Source organism: Acanthaster planci, linkage group LG02, assembly GCF_054643075.1.
Source record: "Acanthaster planci isolate LZ-2023a linkage group LG02, COTS_SCS, whole genome shotgun sequence".
In the NCBI taxonomy this organism is placed as follows: domain Eukaryota; kingdom Metazoa; phylum Echinodermata; class Asteroidea; order Valvatida; family Acanthasteridae; genus Acanthaster; species Acanthaster planci.
The window spans coordinates 22,391,568-22,407,693 of record NC_141778.1 but is presented as its reverse complement, the minus strand read 5'-3'; the positions used below and the strand labels follow the sequence as shown (position 1 = coordinate 22,407,693).

At 41.8% G+C, this 16,126-nt stretch overlaps 2 protein-coding genes across 5 annotated transcripts in view; one reads left to right on the top strand and one right to left on the bottom strand.

Moving 5' to 3' along the window:
• Positions 1–350: 350 nt before the first annotated feature.
• med7 (mediator complex subunit 7) lies at positions 351–4,726 on the bottom strand. Of its 3 annotated transcripts, none has more exons than XM_022229332.2 (2): positions 4,238–4,726; positions 351–2,908 (listed from the first exon to the last, which is right to left on the bottom strand). In XM_022229332.2, the coding sequence occupies exon 2, from the start codon at positions 2,868–2,870 to the stop codon at positions 2,172–2,174; it is 699 nt and encodes a 232-aa protein (XP_022085024.1). In that variant the 5' UTR covers positions 2,871–2,908; positions 4,238–4,726; the 3' UTR covers positions 351–2,171. The 3 variants fall into 3 exon arrangements, with proteins under 3 accessions (XP_022085024.1, XP_022085026.1, XP_022085025.1); XM_022229334.2 differs by having other exon boundaries at positions 4,118–4,253; XM_022229333.2 differs by lacking the exon at positions 4,238–4,726 and adding an exon at positions 3,429–4,068.
• A 486-nt stretch (positions 4,727–5,212) lies between these two features.
• The window catches only part of LOC110976111 (tyrosine-protein kinase TXK-like), a 34,141-nt gene continuing 23,227 nt past the window's right edge, over positions 5,213–16,126 (top strand). The window contains exons 1-4 of one of the 2 annotated variants that reach the window (XM_087131227.1): positions 5,213–5,349; positions 10,951–11,737; positions 13,268–13,363; positions 15,807–15,888. In XM_087131227.1, the coding sequence (XP_086987353.1) occupies positions 11,591–11,737; positions 13,268–13,363; positions 15,807–15,888 (325 nt within the window). In that variant the 5' untranslated portion in view covers positions 5,213–5,349; positions 10,951–11,590. Of the gene's footprint in view, positions 5,473–10,950; positions 11,738–13,267; positions 13,364–15,806; positions 15,889–16,126 lie in introns of both variants that reach the window. The other variant, XM_022229120.2, reaches the window with a different exon arrangement.

Genomic DNA, 16,126 nt, shown 5'->3' with positions numbered 1-16,126 from the left:
TCTAAGTTACGAGTCCCTCATAGTTCCAAACACTAAAACCCCAATTACTTGGCCATCTTCTGAAAGCAGAATGTTGATTTTGTGTGTAATTTGCCAGGGTTAGGGAACATTATTTAACAACTTTATTTTACAGAGGCAAGTAATTCATGCCAATTATTCATTAACGAGTTGTGCGAATCAGCATACAAGTGCAGTTATTAGGCAGATGTGACATATGCAGTTCGAATATCCCTCTTAACAAATGACCCAAATCATTTTGTCATGTGTCTCTCTGACTTCCCCCTACACATACAGTTCCTGAAACAAGAATTAGAGAAAACCAAAAGAACAATACAAACACGGAGAAAAAATTGGGGGAACATGCCACTTGCTGTTTAATGTTCAGACAGTCTTTCACCAAATGGGCCAAGGGGATTAAAAAATGATGAATAATTCCATGATTGCAGGAATGACAGGTACATGTGCATGCCGAGGCATATACACTTACATTTCAAACACAATTTTGCTGTAGAAATTCAGCTTGTTAGCTGAAACAGGATACAAACAGGCTCAAAATAGAGAATGAAAGGTGGATTTGAACTTGACTCCAAACTTGACCCAAGCATGCTTTGTTCAATTTGTTAAGACTATCAAATGAATCAAGTGCAATTTCATTTAGAGATAACACATGAATAGGTCAAGCATGCTTTCACTTTAGTGTGAAGAGAAAATGAAATTTGTTATTTGCCAGTTCAATAAAACTATGAATTCATGAAAGTTCTACATGATGTGCACAAATGCATATGCATAATATTGTGCAGGACTCCCAGAATTTTTATTAATAAATTCATGATTATGCACGTGTGTGCATATACACTGCACCTGTATGGCCATGGTGGCAAATAGTGTGAGTAGCCCATTAAACATGTACTGGGGTAGAAATTCTACTGCCATTTTCTTGAAGGTCCTGCAGATAGTTTCATGGTTTTTTCTATTAGAGAAAACTCTCTAAAATCATTAGAACTGTTGCATTCTGTCTAAGAGGGATTCATGGAGCACAAAATTAAGAGTTAAAAGTATCAAGTGCAAGTGCAAAAGGTCAACAGAAATCAGTAAGTCCATAGGTCTCCTTTCTGCATGAGCTCAAAGAAGAGATGTGAGATATGTCAGGGTACAATGTACTAATTTCGCACAGTCTGAATTGTGGGTTTTCAAATTCCAACTTTAAATCCATGTGTCACTCTGACGGTTTTTCACTTTGAAGTTGTTAGCCAAGTAAAAGAGCGACAACTTGCTACTACAAAATTTAACTTTTGGGAAAGTATTTTCTTTATTTTTGAACACCATATGCCTACAAGTGATTTGTAGGTCAGGAATTAAAGCCTCCGACAGCGACAAGGCTGCAGTTTAGAAATAACGCTGGTCCCTGTACACATGTGCAAAATGCTAACTATAGTGGTGCATGGTACCCTGAATCTCAAGGCTGTTTATTGTACACACTGGTATTTAGAATGGAGCCCTTATACTTTCTTTTGACATCGTAGGCTAAGCACAAGGGCAAAGTTTTTTATTCTTTATTTTGTGCCTCATAAAACCCTTATAAACAAGAAAGCTGTAGCACTGGCAATATTACAGGGCTTCCTGAATACAGAAGTGAAAAGCACTGTCAGAATCTGAGAGTCAATGACCACAATGTCTGTGCCCCTGTCATGTATCAATGGGCCGCTCATGCTTTTTGCTGCAATGGCTATTTATGCACATGCGTGTATTATATTGAATTTATCAGTGAAAAGGACCACTGGGAAACCTATACACCGCCCTTGCTTGGTTAGTAGTAGCTATGAAGTAATGGCAGCTTTCCATATTTGATATACATGTATAACTCACTTCTGAAGGGAATGTTGCAGGGTCAGTCCAGGTTCTAAGTCATGTACTGTACATGTATGTACATAATACTGTATAAAAATGCACTTGGCAACTAGAGTCATCCTGGTTTCTAATTTATGTAATACAAATCTATACATGAATGTTGCTCCTTCAGGTGAAAGGCCTGAGTATTATTTTTATAGTTTTAACAGATCTGTTGCTATCTATGGTCAACATGTTCTGAAAAGACCATCTTTCACTAAAGTACATGTGTGTACACTGTGTACGCAAGTCTTGATTCCTACTCCAGTTTGTTTTATATCCACTCATATTGAGTCCACGAGATTACACATCAGCTTGTCCTTGTGGTAAAAGGAGACCTCCAGCTCCTTTTGACCATTTGCTTCATCCTGCTTCTCGGCAGAATCTCCCTCGGTTGCTTTGCTGACCTCTTCTGCCTGGGGCTCCATCCTCGCAGCAATCTTACTGTCGATGTGCCCCATGTTGTCCGGCAGCGACCCGAAGCAGCTCTGCAGGATCTCTGTCACCTTCTCTAGGTGCTTCTGGAAGCGTTCGGCCGCCTCCAGCCGCTGCCGCTTCTGCACCTCCATCATGACGCGCAGTGTCTCTCGGGCCTGGTGGGGGCGGAACTCGTTGATGAGGTGGTGCATGTGTATGAATAGCAGTTTGATGTCCTCGATTTTCTCCTCCCGCTTCTTGCTGCCAGGCGCCACCACCAGCACGTCCAGCATATCCAGGAAGTTGAAGAGGATGGAATGGTTGATCTTCTTCAGCTCCTTTCTATGGTCAAAGACCTTGGGGTGGAGGCGTCGCAGATTCTGCGACTCCAAGGACCTGATAATGACATCGTCAGGGGTAAAGACAGCCCCAAACATGTTGTAGTTTTCACTCACTGGTGTAGGCGGTTTGGGTGCTGTGCCATTTTTCACCCTCTCATCGGTGTAATTGTTCACATACTGCATTGGCGGCAGGGGCAGAGAGCTCACATTTTGGGATTCCGCCATTTCATAGCAGTCACTTGATCAGGCTGTGCATGCAAATTCTGCAAGGAAAGAGAGGCTTGATTATCGCTAAAAGGTAACCAGTTTTAGGTAACAATACTTCAGAAATTATACCAAGCCAGAAATGAGACCGAAGAAGACAGAACCTGTGTGTGTAGCAGTGCTACATACTACACGGAATGTTTAGTCAGGTGATACGCAACAGGATATAGGCACAGCCGATCGGATGGTCTAAGAACCAGACCTTCAAGTGCACACTAATGCAACACAGTGCTAGACGAAGACCCACGAAAAGTAAGGGGCTGCGGCGTGTAGCAAAAAGGTGCTACACAATAGACTTGTGCACAAACCAGGTGCTACACAGTGCTACACGGGAAAATGAAAAAGGAAGGGGCCGCGGCATGTAGCCAAAAAGTGCTACACCATTGACTTGTGCACAAACCCGCTGCTACACAGTGCTACACGTGAGTCAGACATGTCAGAGGAAAGCGTGCAATAAAGTTTCGCAGGTGTTCTGTTCTGTTTTACACGTACGCGGATATATGTGCTTTCACAGCGTACCTGTGAACTTCTGCTTGTTAATGCGCATGCTCAGTTCTGCAGCAGTGTAGTGGTGCTACAAGGAAGACCGTGCGGATTTGGCTGTCTCATTTCTGGCTGCATATGACATTGTGCTATCAGTCAGTCCTGTTTAAAAGTGCCAATTTTGCTCCCCTTTAAAAAAAAATCTTCTTTAACTGTAAAGTAGAAAAAGAAAAGGCAACTGGCTGATGGTGGAATTGTCGGCAGATTGTGTGATACGATTTTTTAAGCAAAAATCAAGTGATTGTGCAGGTCTACTGACTGCACCACACATAAACACCAATACATTAAAAAGGACCCAAACCATGTACATGTAAATTGATGTTGGACAAGATCAGCCAATCTACACAATCACCCAGTCACTTCAGGCCAAACAGTACTACTGGTCAATCCTGTGTGAAATCTCCAACTTTAGTTTCCCTTTTTAGAAACAATCTTCAAAAACAGTGGCAGAATCATGCAATAAGATCAACTAGGCCTAATTACTATGATCACTCAATGATCGAGTAATCGAGCCCAACATAAACAAAATTTTAGTGATGAGTTGGACAATTCTTAAGACTGTGATGCTTAATAATTAACTTTATGTGCACAGGGCCCCTACTCCCTGGCCTAGTCAATGCTAGTGTTATCCGCGCATCCGGGGGCTTATCTGAACTATTACTTACAAAACACACAAAAACATCGACTGTGGACAAACTTCTGATCAAATGACAACTAAGAGGACTTATATTCCTCCATGGTACACTTTCATAATTTTGTTTCCTTTTTTCTGGTGCTCAACTTACCAAAATGAAGACTGCATCATATCAGTGCATGAATCATTGCATGCTCGCGCTCGCATATATCAACATAAATAACATAGGGGTGCACTGAACTAATTCAAGCTCCATTGAAAATAGTGTAAAATCAACCAAGTTTGGAGCCCCATGGCAGGCAACTGAAGTCCCTGAGGCCTCTCAAACAAAAATCAATGTGCTGTTTGGTCCTTCAGATTTCATTTGATTTTCAATTTTTAGTAGGTTAACCAATGAATTTTTTAATTATCCGCCCAAAACAAACTCACCCCCCAAAAAGTGAATGTTGCCAAGCCCTCCCAGCGGCCATTTTTCAAATGACATCCCTCACCTTCCTGGGGCTCTTCTGACTAATTTTCAATCCCATTTTTGTCTGCTTTGCCCCCAGATGGGTGCCCCTGAATCTACAGAGATGATCCTGGGCCATACTGACACAATTCCACCATTTCCTGGCCCAAACAGACCCCTCTTTTTGAAACAATCTCTGGGGGGTACTTTTTCTGCGCCTCGGCCCGGCGGAGAATTTTCCTTGAATTGGGACACTGCACCCATAGGGTATAGGAAAATTAAACACTGCCCTCACTCGTTGCAATGAATCCTTCATGCCCTGTGCGCATGCGAGTGCACCCTGCACCATGTACATAGATGCTCGGTTGGTCCATTTAAATTCCTAGAAAAATATCCATTGGCTTCGTGCACGATTACAACTTCAAATGAAACCTTTATCTCGTTTATTTAAAGTTTATTGAATAATAAATGATTGAGTACTTATTTAAAAATATCCAAACATGGTATTTGCTAACTGTACATGTAGAAATGATCGCTTGTATTTTTTTTACTTACAAATTTTGTGGAAGATAAAGGGTATTCTATTGCACTTCCTGGTACATGGTCAGCGCTACAGGTTGCAGCCTTGTAACAAAAATAGTGTCTCGGCTGCGGCTTCAGCTTGCCGTAAGGGACACGCATGTCTGTGGGAAGTCTTCGCAGCCACTCGACGCGTACTCAGCTCAGGCGCGCTCGTGTTGTATGTTGTCAGCCGCAGCCTAGCCTAGCCAAAACCTAAGTTCCGACACGGCTTAAACTCGATGGTGTGCACACAGGTACGAGAAACGGGTGTTATATACTGATTTTTACATCTTTGTATCATTGAAGAATCATCAGATCATCGCCGTTTACACTTTGAGAGGGTGTCAGTATTCACTCATTCAAGAAAGTACTTACATGTAAGTAAAATGCTATGCCAATGTTATTTACGGTCAGTAAACAACTAAACGTCATAACTTATAAAAATAAGGCCTAAAATAGTAAATACCTGAATACTGCCAATGACTGAGGATGTGACGTGATGCCGGTATGTCTTTATCAATCCTTCCTCCATGGTCTGAGTAACTGGGACCCTATAAATTGCCTTTTAAAAAAATATTTGGACATTGTCACACTGACTACCATTACATGTATATTTGGGCATGAACCCAGGATGCCCTGGCCTGCATAAATACTCCATGCTCAGACTAAGTCAGGCGTAGCATTTTGGTGACCATATTGAGTATTGACCCTTCTCAATTAGGCCCTACTTCCAGAACTTTAAGTCACTAACTCTGTGATTCTCCATGTGACTTAGAGGAGACAAGGTTTACATGGCGTCGTAATGCTATCAAGCTATGGGGTTTTGGAATCAAATTTTTGTTATGAAATGATGCACAGCCATAAGAAAGCTATTATATCAAATTTTACCCTGTCAGCATACCTGCTTAGGCTAATCTGTACCTCCTAAACAGGGGATAACAAAAGTTTCAGAGCACAAGACTGAGTATTTTTGAAAACCAATTCCTCGTTTCCACCGGTTGGCTGTCGCTCCATTTATGCTGTTCGTGTTTATCAGACTCCGCATGCGTTGAGCCCACCATTGACTGTGCATGTTCCGCGTCTTGGCTTGACCATTTTCGGTGGTGGGGGATAACATCACACATGGTGCAGCACATGTCGCGCGTCTCGCCCAATGTGTGTTTCCAGGTCACAGCAGCAGCTAGGATGGTCCCATTTTTTCAGTGGTCAGTAGCGGAGGTAATCAGTACTTTTTTGGCAAGCTGTGAAGCAAATGGGAGCCTATGTAATACCAATTTCCGTCTTCTGTCCGTCCGTCTCTCCGGCCGTCGTCAAATGTTAAAGGTTTTCCTTGTAGCCACATTGGTGTTAAAATGTGCCATTGAGTGCTTGTTTGCTTCCTCTTGGAATTCCATCAGTATTTAAAAATAGTCTCATATGGCATCAATGCTTTGCATAGTTTATGAATTTAATGAAAAGTTATAAAAGTTAAATGTTAATGTTTTTAGTGTATTGTGTACTTACATGTACCCTGTAGTACATACATGTACATGTATACATATGTACTGAGCACTCCTGTAATGTACATGTGTAGACAGTGTTAAGACACATATGTACTGTACATTGTACAAACATGTGTTTACTGTATATGGGAAAAATGTAAGGGATGGGGAGGGACTACAGGGGTACCTGTAGGAGGAGGATCATGGGGACAAGGTACATGTCTGTAGAAAGTGGATGAAATGCTGGATAAGGTTGGCGTAATGGTTGGGGCTGGATTAGTGGGATGATGGGACAGCCAGAGTAAGAAGTGAAGGGAATGATGGGGAGGGGACGGAGTAGGAGATGGATAGGATGATGGGGAGGGGACAGAGTAGGAGATGGATAGGATGATGGGGAGGGACAGAGTAGGAGATGGATAGGATGATGGGGAGGGACAGAGTAGGAGATGGATAGGATGATGGGGAGGGACAGAGTAGGAGATGGATAGGATGATGGGGAGGGACAGAGTAGGAGATGGATAGGATGATGGGGAGGGACAGAGTAGGAGATGGATAGGATGATGGGGAGGGGACAGAGTAGGAGATGGATAGGATGATGGGGAGGGACAGAGTAGGAGATGGATAGGATGATGGGGAGGGACAGAGTAGGAGATGGATAGGATGATGGGGAGGGGACAGAGTAGGAGATGGATAGGATGATGGGGAGGGGGTTGAGTAGGAGATGGATAGGATGATGGGGAGGGGACAGAGTAGGAGATGGATAGGATGATGGGGAGGGGACAGAGTAGGAGATGGATAGGATGATGGGGAGGGGACAGAGTAGGAGGTGGAGAGGATGATGGGGAGGGACAGAGTAGGAGATGGATAGGATGATGGGGAGGGACAGAGTAGGAGATGGATAGGATGATGGGGAGGGGACAGAGTAGGAGATGGATAGGATGATGGGGAGGGACAGAGTAGGAGATGGATAGGATGATGGGGAGGGACAGAGTAGGAGATGGATAGGATGATGGGGAGGGACAGAGTAGGAGATGGATAGGATGATGGGGAGGGACAGAGTAGGAGATGGATAGGATGATGGGGAGGGGATAGAGTAGGAGATGGATAGGATGATGGGGAGGGACAGAGTAGGAGATGGATAGGATGATGGGGAGGGGACAGAGTAGGAGATGGATAGGATGATGGGGAGGGACAGAGTAGGAAATGGATAGGATGATGGGGAGGGGACAGAGTAGGAGATGGATAGGATGATGGGGAGGGACAGAGTAGGAGATGGATAGGATGATGGGGAGGGGACAGAGTAGGAGATGGATAGGATGATGGGGAGGGACAGAGTAGGAGATGAATGGGATGATGAGATGGAGGTGGAGTAGGATATGAATCAGATGATAATGTGGGACAAAGGAGGTGGACAAAGGAGATGGACAAAGGAGATGGACAGATGATGGGGTTGAGTAGGATATGGATAGAAAGATAAGGTGGATGTAGGATTGGAGATAGATGGGATTAGGGGTGGAGTCAAAGTAGACATGGTAGATATGGGATGATGGGGGGTAGAATTGTAGAGGATAGGATGCTGGGGATGGATGCAAAATGGAAAACTGTACTTTGGGGGAATTTTAATTATGCACCATCCATCAAACTCACAAGTGCACTGCTTATATATCTAGTCGTCCAGGTCTAGTCTGACTGTACTGGACCCACATTCTTTAGTCATTCCTCTTTCCTGTAAAGAACTATGAAGCCTTTGTATGCTTATCTCCCTTGTTGGTGGTCTTTGTTGATTTACTTTTCGGGATATAATTGCATAATCTGTATGAAAGGGAAATAAAATAGGACATTTTTTGTCCTTTGCCGTGGTCATCTGGGCATGGAGGAAGGACTGAGGAGTTTGAACTGCCCGGGCTACAACATCTGGCCAATTACCGCTTTCTGTTATGCCCGGTACGTCCATAGCCAGAGCGCAGCGAATGCTTGCTACACACCACCTGTTTCACAACCATAAGCCCCTTTTGTACCCCATGATCATCGCTGCAATTTTTCGCTGGTAATGTGCATCCTTAAAAAGTTGTGTACTGCAGTATAGAAAGTTGAATATTCATGCCATCGTTGGTGCTTGGTATGATCTGACAACAACATCTAATTTAATGCTTGCGCAGTTGCTTGTATTAGGCCATGTGCCGTAAGTGTTCAGGTGTTCATGTGCAGTTACTGCCCATATCAAACGCTTTCTTCTGGACTTATTTTTGGAATAGATAACCAACTTGTTTATAAAATCTTGTGTTTTATTTGAATCATTTTTATTCCTGAATTTACCCAAAAACTTATTTTATGAGATTTCATGATCACTCCTTTTGATGAAATGGTGCATTTTGTTTTTCGTGAATTTAAGTGTCCTGTGGTGGTCAACATGTCGTTGACCACCACAGGACAGACGTAGAAAGACTTTGAAAACTGATGTTTCGGAGTGACAAAATAAAATTACAAATATTGCATGAATAATGGGAAAGTGAATCGAAATCTTTTTAAAAAATCTATTCACAACGGCAAAAGAAAATCTAATGCTAGATATCTTCTTTCTATTTCCCGGTCACTGCAACAAGTTGCAATTAATTGCAAAAAAAATCCACAAATATTGCTAGGACGTTACTGGCCCCACTTGTCCGGCTAAGCTGCAGGCAGTAATCAGGCATTTTTGGAATGTTTACTATTGTTCGTCAGACCAGGCGGCGATAATCATTGAGCACTTTGATGTGCCATAGTTGTAACTCCTTCTGCGTCCTTCCTCCATGATCTGGGTAGGCTGTCCCTTGGAAGACAGAATTTAATTACCCTGATGACAGAATAGTGCATTACAGAACAGGGTGGACTTCATTTATATAACTTGGATGTCTCTTAACAAGCTGCTATTGCTGGAAAGAAATTCAAATTCATAAGAAGCAGCGAGCCATGGTGGCTTTGCCGTTCTGGTTTGAAACACTATACCCCTATTTGTGGAATTCAAAATGAAGGATTGCAACCACGGACAAAAGCTCTCCAGCATTGCAGTGCTGAACAACACAATGCCGCTGCACGCTAATCTGGCCCCATTGCCCTAGTTTTGAGAACAAAAGAAAATTATGCAACACTGCTCAATCTGGGCGCTCTTTACAAGGCAGCAGGCCTGGCTGAACGTACGTCAATAGATGTTGCCCTTTGAAAATGGAAAATCATGAAAAACACTCGTATTTGTGCACGGCCTTTTTAATTGAACCCGGTGCAAAGTGGTTCATACATATTGAATGTTTCTGAAATCAGTGAAAAAGGGACTCATGGCAGCCCATTTTTTTGATCATAAATGCGAAAAGTATTCCATTTTTTCATGTTAATTTTGGAAGATCGTCTTGTCACGTCTTGTTTAAAGGTTACAGTTGAGGAAACAAGGTTTTCCTTTCCCTACCTCTTTAATCTACATATATATCCGAGATGATGTAAAGAACTTGAAAACTTGAATACTCGAGACAGCCCACGAGACTTGAGACTCATTTCAGATAATTCCAAGGATTCTCCACCGGACCATATGCACAAGGGCCTGAAACTTGACTTAAAAGAGGACGCACCAGCACCTCAGTGACTTGAGACTTCAGACGTGACCAGAGAGACCCCCATATGACACTTCAGGACTTGAAATTAGCAGGAGCAAGTGGCTGAAATCCTCAAATTTACGCTCCCGCACATGTACGATACATTCTGATGTTGAGAGCTCAGATTAGAACCTGCTTGTACATATGAACCATTCCCGATGGGTTAACTGTGAAATCTCCTCCTTAACTCAACTTCAAGTCGAAAATAAAGTAAAGCAGAAACTTCATTTTGGTCAGACTACCCCTGTCCAACTTTTTGGTTTTATCAGCCAAAATCTTCTTTGGAAAATTAGGATAAATGAATGCAAATAAAATAGAATTTGAAATATTCATGTAAGTACAAATGCGCACATGCACTGCCTTTACATGTGGACATTAGCATCATGCAGTATTTCAACTTAAAAGGAAGTAAAATATATATTTAACCATGTAACGGTAAATGCTCCAGTGCACAGACAGGTGTGCTGTTTCTAGGAAGCCTGCAACTTTTCACGAGGGTTTTGGGCTTTTGATTGCATGGTGTCAGTCAAAATTTCTTTTGTGGACGGTTCCTTGTGAATTTCCTTTGTGATCTTTTTACAGTTTACATAAAGTGATTATGTTTTGACAAATATTGTTGAGGCATATTCCATTAAAAGTCACAAAATTACACGATATACACGTGGAAGTTGAAGATCGATTCAATATCTGTCTGGTATTAATACTACTATTCTTGCATTACTGTGTGATTGTTTTGTCATTGAATTTGCAGGTCACTCTGTACAGGAAATGTTCGCACAGTTACGTATGTCTTGAATCAGGTTAGAATTCTACGGTATCCAAGCAATCGTCTTCCTGAAGCTGCATCGGCTGTCCTGTTATGCACAAAAATATTTCAGAGAAATTGATTAGCATGTATGCTGTTCTCCATGATCTTGGCTAAATATACGTACGTTTATATCTCAGAGGATATTTCCTGGTTGAACCACATGTACTCTGTCCTCCTGTATGGGAAACGGTATTCATGGTCATCCATCTTGCACAAATGTGTCACTGTACACAGTAGGTGTAACATGTGGCGGTCACAAATTGTGCTCAGCCATTGTGTGGCAAAGAAGGTGATACCGTCACATGTGAACCCAGCTTAAATTGACAATGGAATGATTACTCTTCAACATTGATGAAAGTCAAGTTACACGGTGATATTGCCTGCCCGGTACTTGTCGGTGAACCACATGTATACGTGCCCATGTGTTTTGAATGCACATGCATTTAGCATCTTACAGTGTTACACGTGCATTAAAATTTCACGCATGTGCTCTTGAATCTTCGGCACAATTCTGAGGAACGGAAGTGACCACTGTGACCCACACTACAGTTGTGTGCCTTTTTGGACAATTGGATGAATTAACATGGCCAACGAAATACAAGAGATATGTCGCATATCGGAGATGCTGAAACGATCGCAGAACAAGCGGAAACTGGCTCCCGTCAACTTCAGACAGAGGGTATTTATTTTGACGAGAAACGACATTTCTTACTATGAAGGAACAAAAGAGGTGAGTTAAAATGCATTTTACATATTTGCCAACTTCTCTTAAGTTGTTACTGGTTATTGTCATGAATGTGATGTTTCACAAGTGGAGAATTATCCTTACAAATTTGCCGAAGGAGGGCCTCCCCTAACATTATGTTTTTCCATGTCAGGTGTTGATGACTTAACCAGCTTGTACATGTACGTTGGTGATGACGTATATGTAACATCAGTTTTGGGTGTGAAATTTGGATGCGTCATCCTTGTAGTGTCAGAATGGCTTACCGGTACATGCACATTCTATGGTGTCACTCATCTGAATGGCTTACCGGTACATGCACATTCTATGGTGTCACTCATCTGAATGGCTTACCGGTACATGCACATTCTATGGTGTCACTCATCTGAATGGCTTACCGGTACATGCACATTCTATGGTGTCACTCATCTGAATGGCTTACCGGTACATGCACATTCTATGGTGTCACTCATCTGAATGGCTTACCGGTACATTCACATTCTATGGTGTCACTCATCTGAATGGCTTACCGGTACATGCACATTCTATGGTGGCACTCATCTGAATGGCTTACTGGTACATGCACATTCTATGGTGGCACTCATCTGAATGGCTTACCGGTACATGCACATTCTATGGTGGCACTCATCTGAATGGCTTACCGGTACATGCACATTCTATGGTGTCACTCATCTGAATGGCTTACCGGTACATGCACATTCTATGGTGGCACTCATCTGAATGGCTTACCGGTACATGCACATTCTATGGTGGCACTCATCTGAATGGCTTACCGGTACATGCACATTCTATGGTGGCACTCATCTGAATGGCTTACTGGTACATGCACATTCTATGGTGTCACTCATCTGAATGGCTTACCGGTACATTCACATTCTATGGTGTCACTCATCTGAATGGCTTACCGGTACATGCACATTCTATGGTGGCACTCATCTGAATGGCTTACTGGTACATGCACATTCTATGGTGGCACTCATCTGAATGGCTTACCGGTACATGCACATTCTATGGTGTCACTTATCTGTGCGTATGTTGAAGTTTACAACAAGATGCAAAATGCTCTCATCATTTTCCATCTCAATGAACGTGTTGGTTGTGGGTAATTCCAGAAATTAGGGGTCCATTTTTTTTCCTGTCCCTGTCACATGTGACATATGATTTTCTAAGCTCAGAACACATTTTCTAATTTCCAAGAGTGACGAATTAATGCAAATGACCTGCCAAATAGTAATAGTTTGAATTCAATTCCGGTGATATTTCCATGTCAAATAACAAAAATTACACCAAAATGTCACCCTTTTGGGCCCCTAATTTCTGGAATTACCCTAATACTGTTTGGTCTGTTAGCTTAAATTTTATTGTTTAAATTTGTACATTTGTGAGGAGCCTGCTACATGGATGTTCCTCTAAATGTACATGGTGCTAGAACATAAATATGCAGCTATGCAACTGATGCTGTTTTCTCTTGCAGTTAACAGATTACTGGTATCTCTTTGTTGTTACCCTCTTCAGAAACAAGGCAAAGAGAAGGGCCGCATAAACTTCAGTAATATCAAGGTTGTGGAGGAGGTTGATGATTCTGCCCTGGAGAAGCCCAATGGTATTCAGGTACATGTACATGTTGGCTGTCTAGAGGTTATGAGTACAGGGCCTAATGTCATGGCGCTGCTTACCCCAGAATTGCCCGCTTACAATCTCCATTCTATACTAACTATGCTAGCAGAAAATTCTGTGCCAACCTTTTAAGCACAGAATCCTTTAGTGACAGGATATACGCATGCACCCAAGCCCAAATTCCTCGCTTACCCGTGAAATACGTTCGCCCTTGGCACAGAATTTTCTGCTACGGTAAGCGCCAGTTTTTTGCTTGCGGTTAATAGCGCCTTGAAATTGGGCCCAAATAACCTTATTATCCTCTAAAAATATGCGTATCTAGTGTGATGAGCAAATGCACTGTGTGAAAAGGACATGGCATGCAAAGTTCTGGTGTGTTCATCTCAAGCCCTGTTGGTTTGTACATATCACGATATGTTGCTACCTTATACCTGGTGTGGACTTGGGAACAAAAGATGTCTACATGATGCAGAAATGGAAGACGTTCTGTGGACCTACCCATGTCCCCAGGACATTTCCCCTTCTCTGAAAAAGAAGTTTAGAGACATTTGGGGGTTAGGGTCGTCTGTCGTGAGAGGAAGAGGAACAGTCAAGGAAACCTTTTACAAAAATCCAGCTGAAAAACATGTTCCCGATTCAAGCAAAATGAGGAGTTTCACCAAGTTTTCTTAACTGCATAAAAACAAAGGAGTGTCCACACTGGGTGTGTAATGTAAATAGGGGCGAGCAAGCCAGTGCACAAATGCTATGTATGTACATGTCGTCCGCTTGTTCTAAAGAGTACATGTACATGTAGTTCACACACCATCGACAGGTCTCATACATATACATGTAGTCCTTACTACCCTCAAATCCCTCAAACTCCAACAGTAGGTTTTGTGAAGTTTTAGCTATTTTAGGACAGTACACTTGTACTGTACTATACATGTTCATACCCTGAACCTGTGCAGCTTCATTGAATGGAGGAACAAAGTCACAAAAGATCACAAAAGCCACAAAAGATACAGTTCTGCATAAATTGAGTTCACATATTGTACCTTACTTGTACATTTCCTCTCCAAAGAGAAATTTTCACCAGAAATTAAAAAAATTGTGAGCTGTGAAGTTGAAGTACTGATACATGTACATGTAACACATTTGGATGCAAGTCTGTTTGGTTTGAAAACTGGCTGCAAGGCGCTTTACTTCCTTAATTAAATTTGATTTGTGCCGATGGTTATCGTTTCCATCGTAATTGACATATATTTGTACATACTGTATACACACATGTGAACTTCACCCTCATGTACAGTGTACATGCATGCCAAATTTGTTTTTTTTTGTTTTTGTAACAGCCAGTCATCCTATTTCAGTTTCAGTTCTTGAAATTTACTTGTTTCGTAATGAAAAAGAGATGAAATGAATACAAACATGCACGTAAATGTACATATACTGTAACTGTACAAAGTACATGTACACAGTCTCTCTCCAGGTTCAAGTACCCCGCGGTGCGCGTACATGTATGTTTACACCACTATTGGCTGTATTGACAACTGTTGATGACTTGTTCAAGTCATACAGGATTGTGCATTTCATCATCATAGGCAGAACAGCGGCATGTACATGTACACATGTGTATCATGTGTGAACTATCTCATTAAGGTTTTTTCTAAAGCTCCACAGCCCAGGACTGCTATGTATTGTTTCAATGCGTTCAGCATGTGTAGTGTCCCTTCACTTGTCAACAGAAAGACTGTTGTGTCAAACATGCTCGTGGCTGGAATAATAACATGTACATGTACTATCGGAAGTTGTGCTTGTTGGCCAAATAAAGCATGATTACAATACAGTGTATACAATTTTGTATGCTTGTCCAGGATGTTCCTTTATGAAAACAGATTTGATTTCCTTTCCTTTTAATCTACATGAAAACTGTACGTGTGTGAATAGCACAGGACACGGTGTAGTTTGTATGTGTGAATCAAGCGTAATGTCATACAGTACTAGACATGCATTAAGACTGTGCATGTATGTACATGTATTTGCAGCGAAAGCAAATACTGAACATGTACTGTACCTACATGTCGGCAGTATTGTGGTGTATAATCAATTCTGCTAATTCGCAGAAGTTTAAGGCAGTCAACTCATGGGAAATTCACTGGAAACGTTTCATGGATCAAATTTTGTTCTCTTTTGCATTCGCCTTAGGAGTTAGCCAAACCTCAGGAACGTATTACGATATTTAACCGTCCTGAATCCTCCTGTAGTTGTAATCTTTCAGACACTCATGGGTAACGGGTAAGAAGAGTGCAGCAGGTTTATGCATGCTTGCAAGAAAAGAGACGTTTCAGCAAATCTTGGTACATCAAAGCAGACATGCCGATACAGAGCCGAAGAAAATTTTCTCGTGAAGATATTTTATGCAATGCGTAATTTTATTTGGTTTATTTGGTCACAGATATCTTATGATGATTACACATTATACTTCTTTGCGTCGACTAAACAAGAGCAGAAAGAATGGTTAAGTGATTTACAAATAGGTAAGTTATACCGGTATTTACATTTAGTTGTCAGTAAGGCACATGTAGGCAATTGCTTCTCAATTGAAATCAGCCACTTACATGTACTGTACATTTTCCCATTCGGTACATGTTCTTTTTGGATATACTCTCAGTTTTTTCCTGTTGATTTCTGGCCTTGCTTGACAGCCTGACAAGGATAGGTATCATTGAATGAAATTGTTGACATGTGCGTTTGATTTCTTTTGCCTAAGATTTG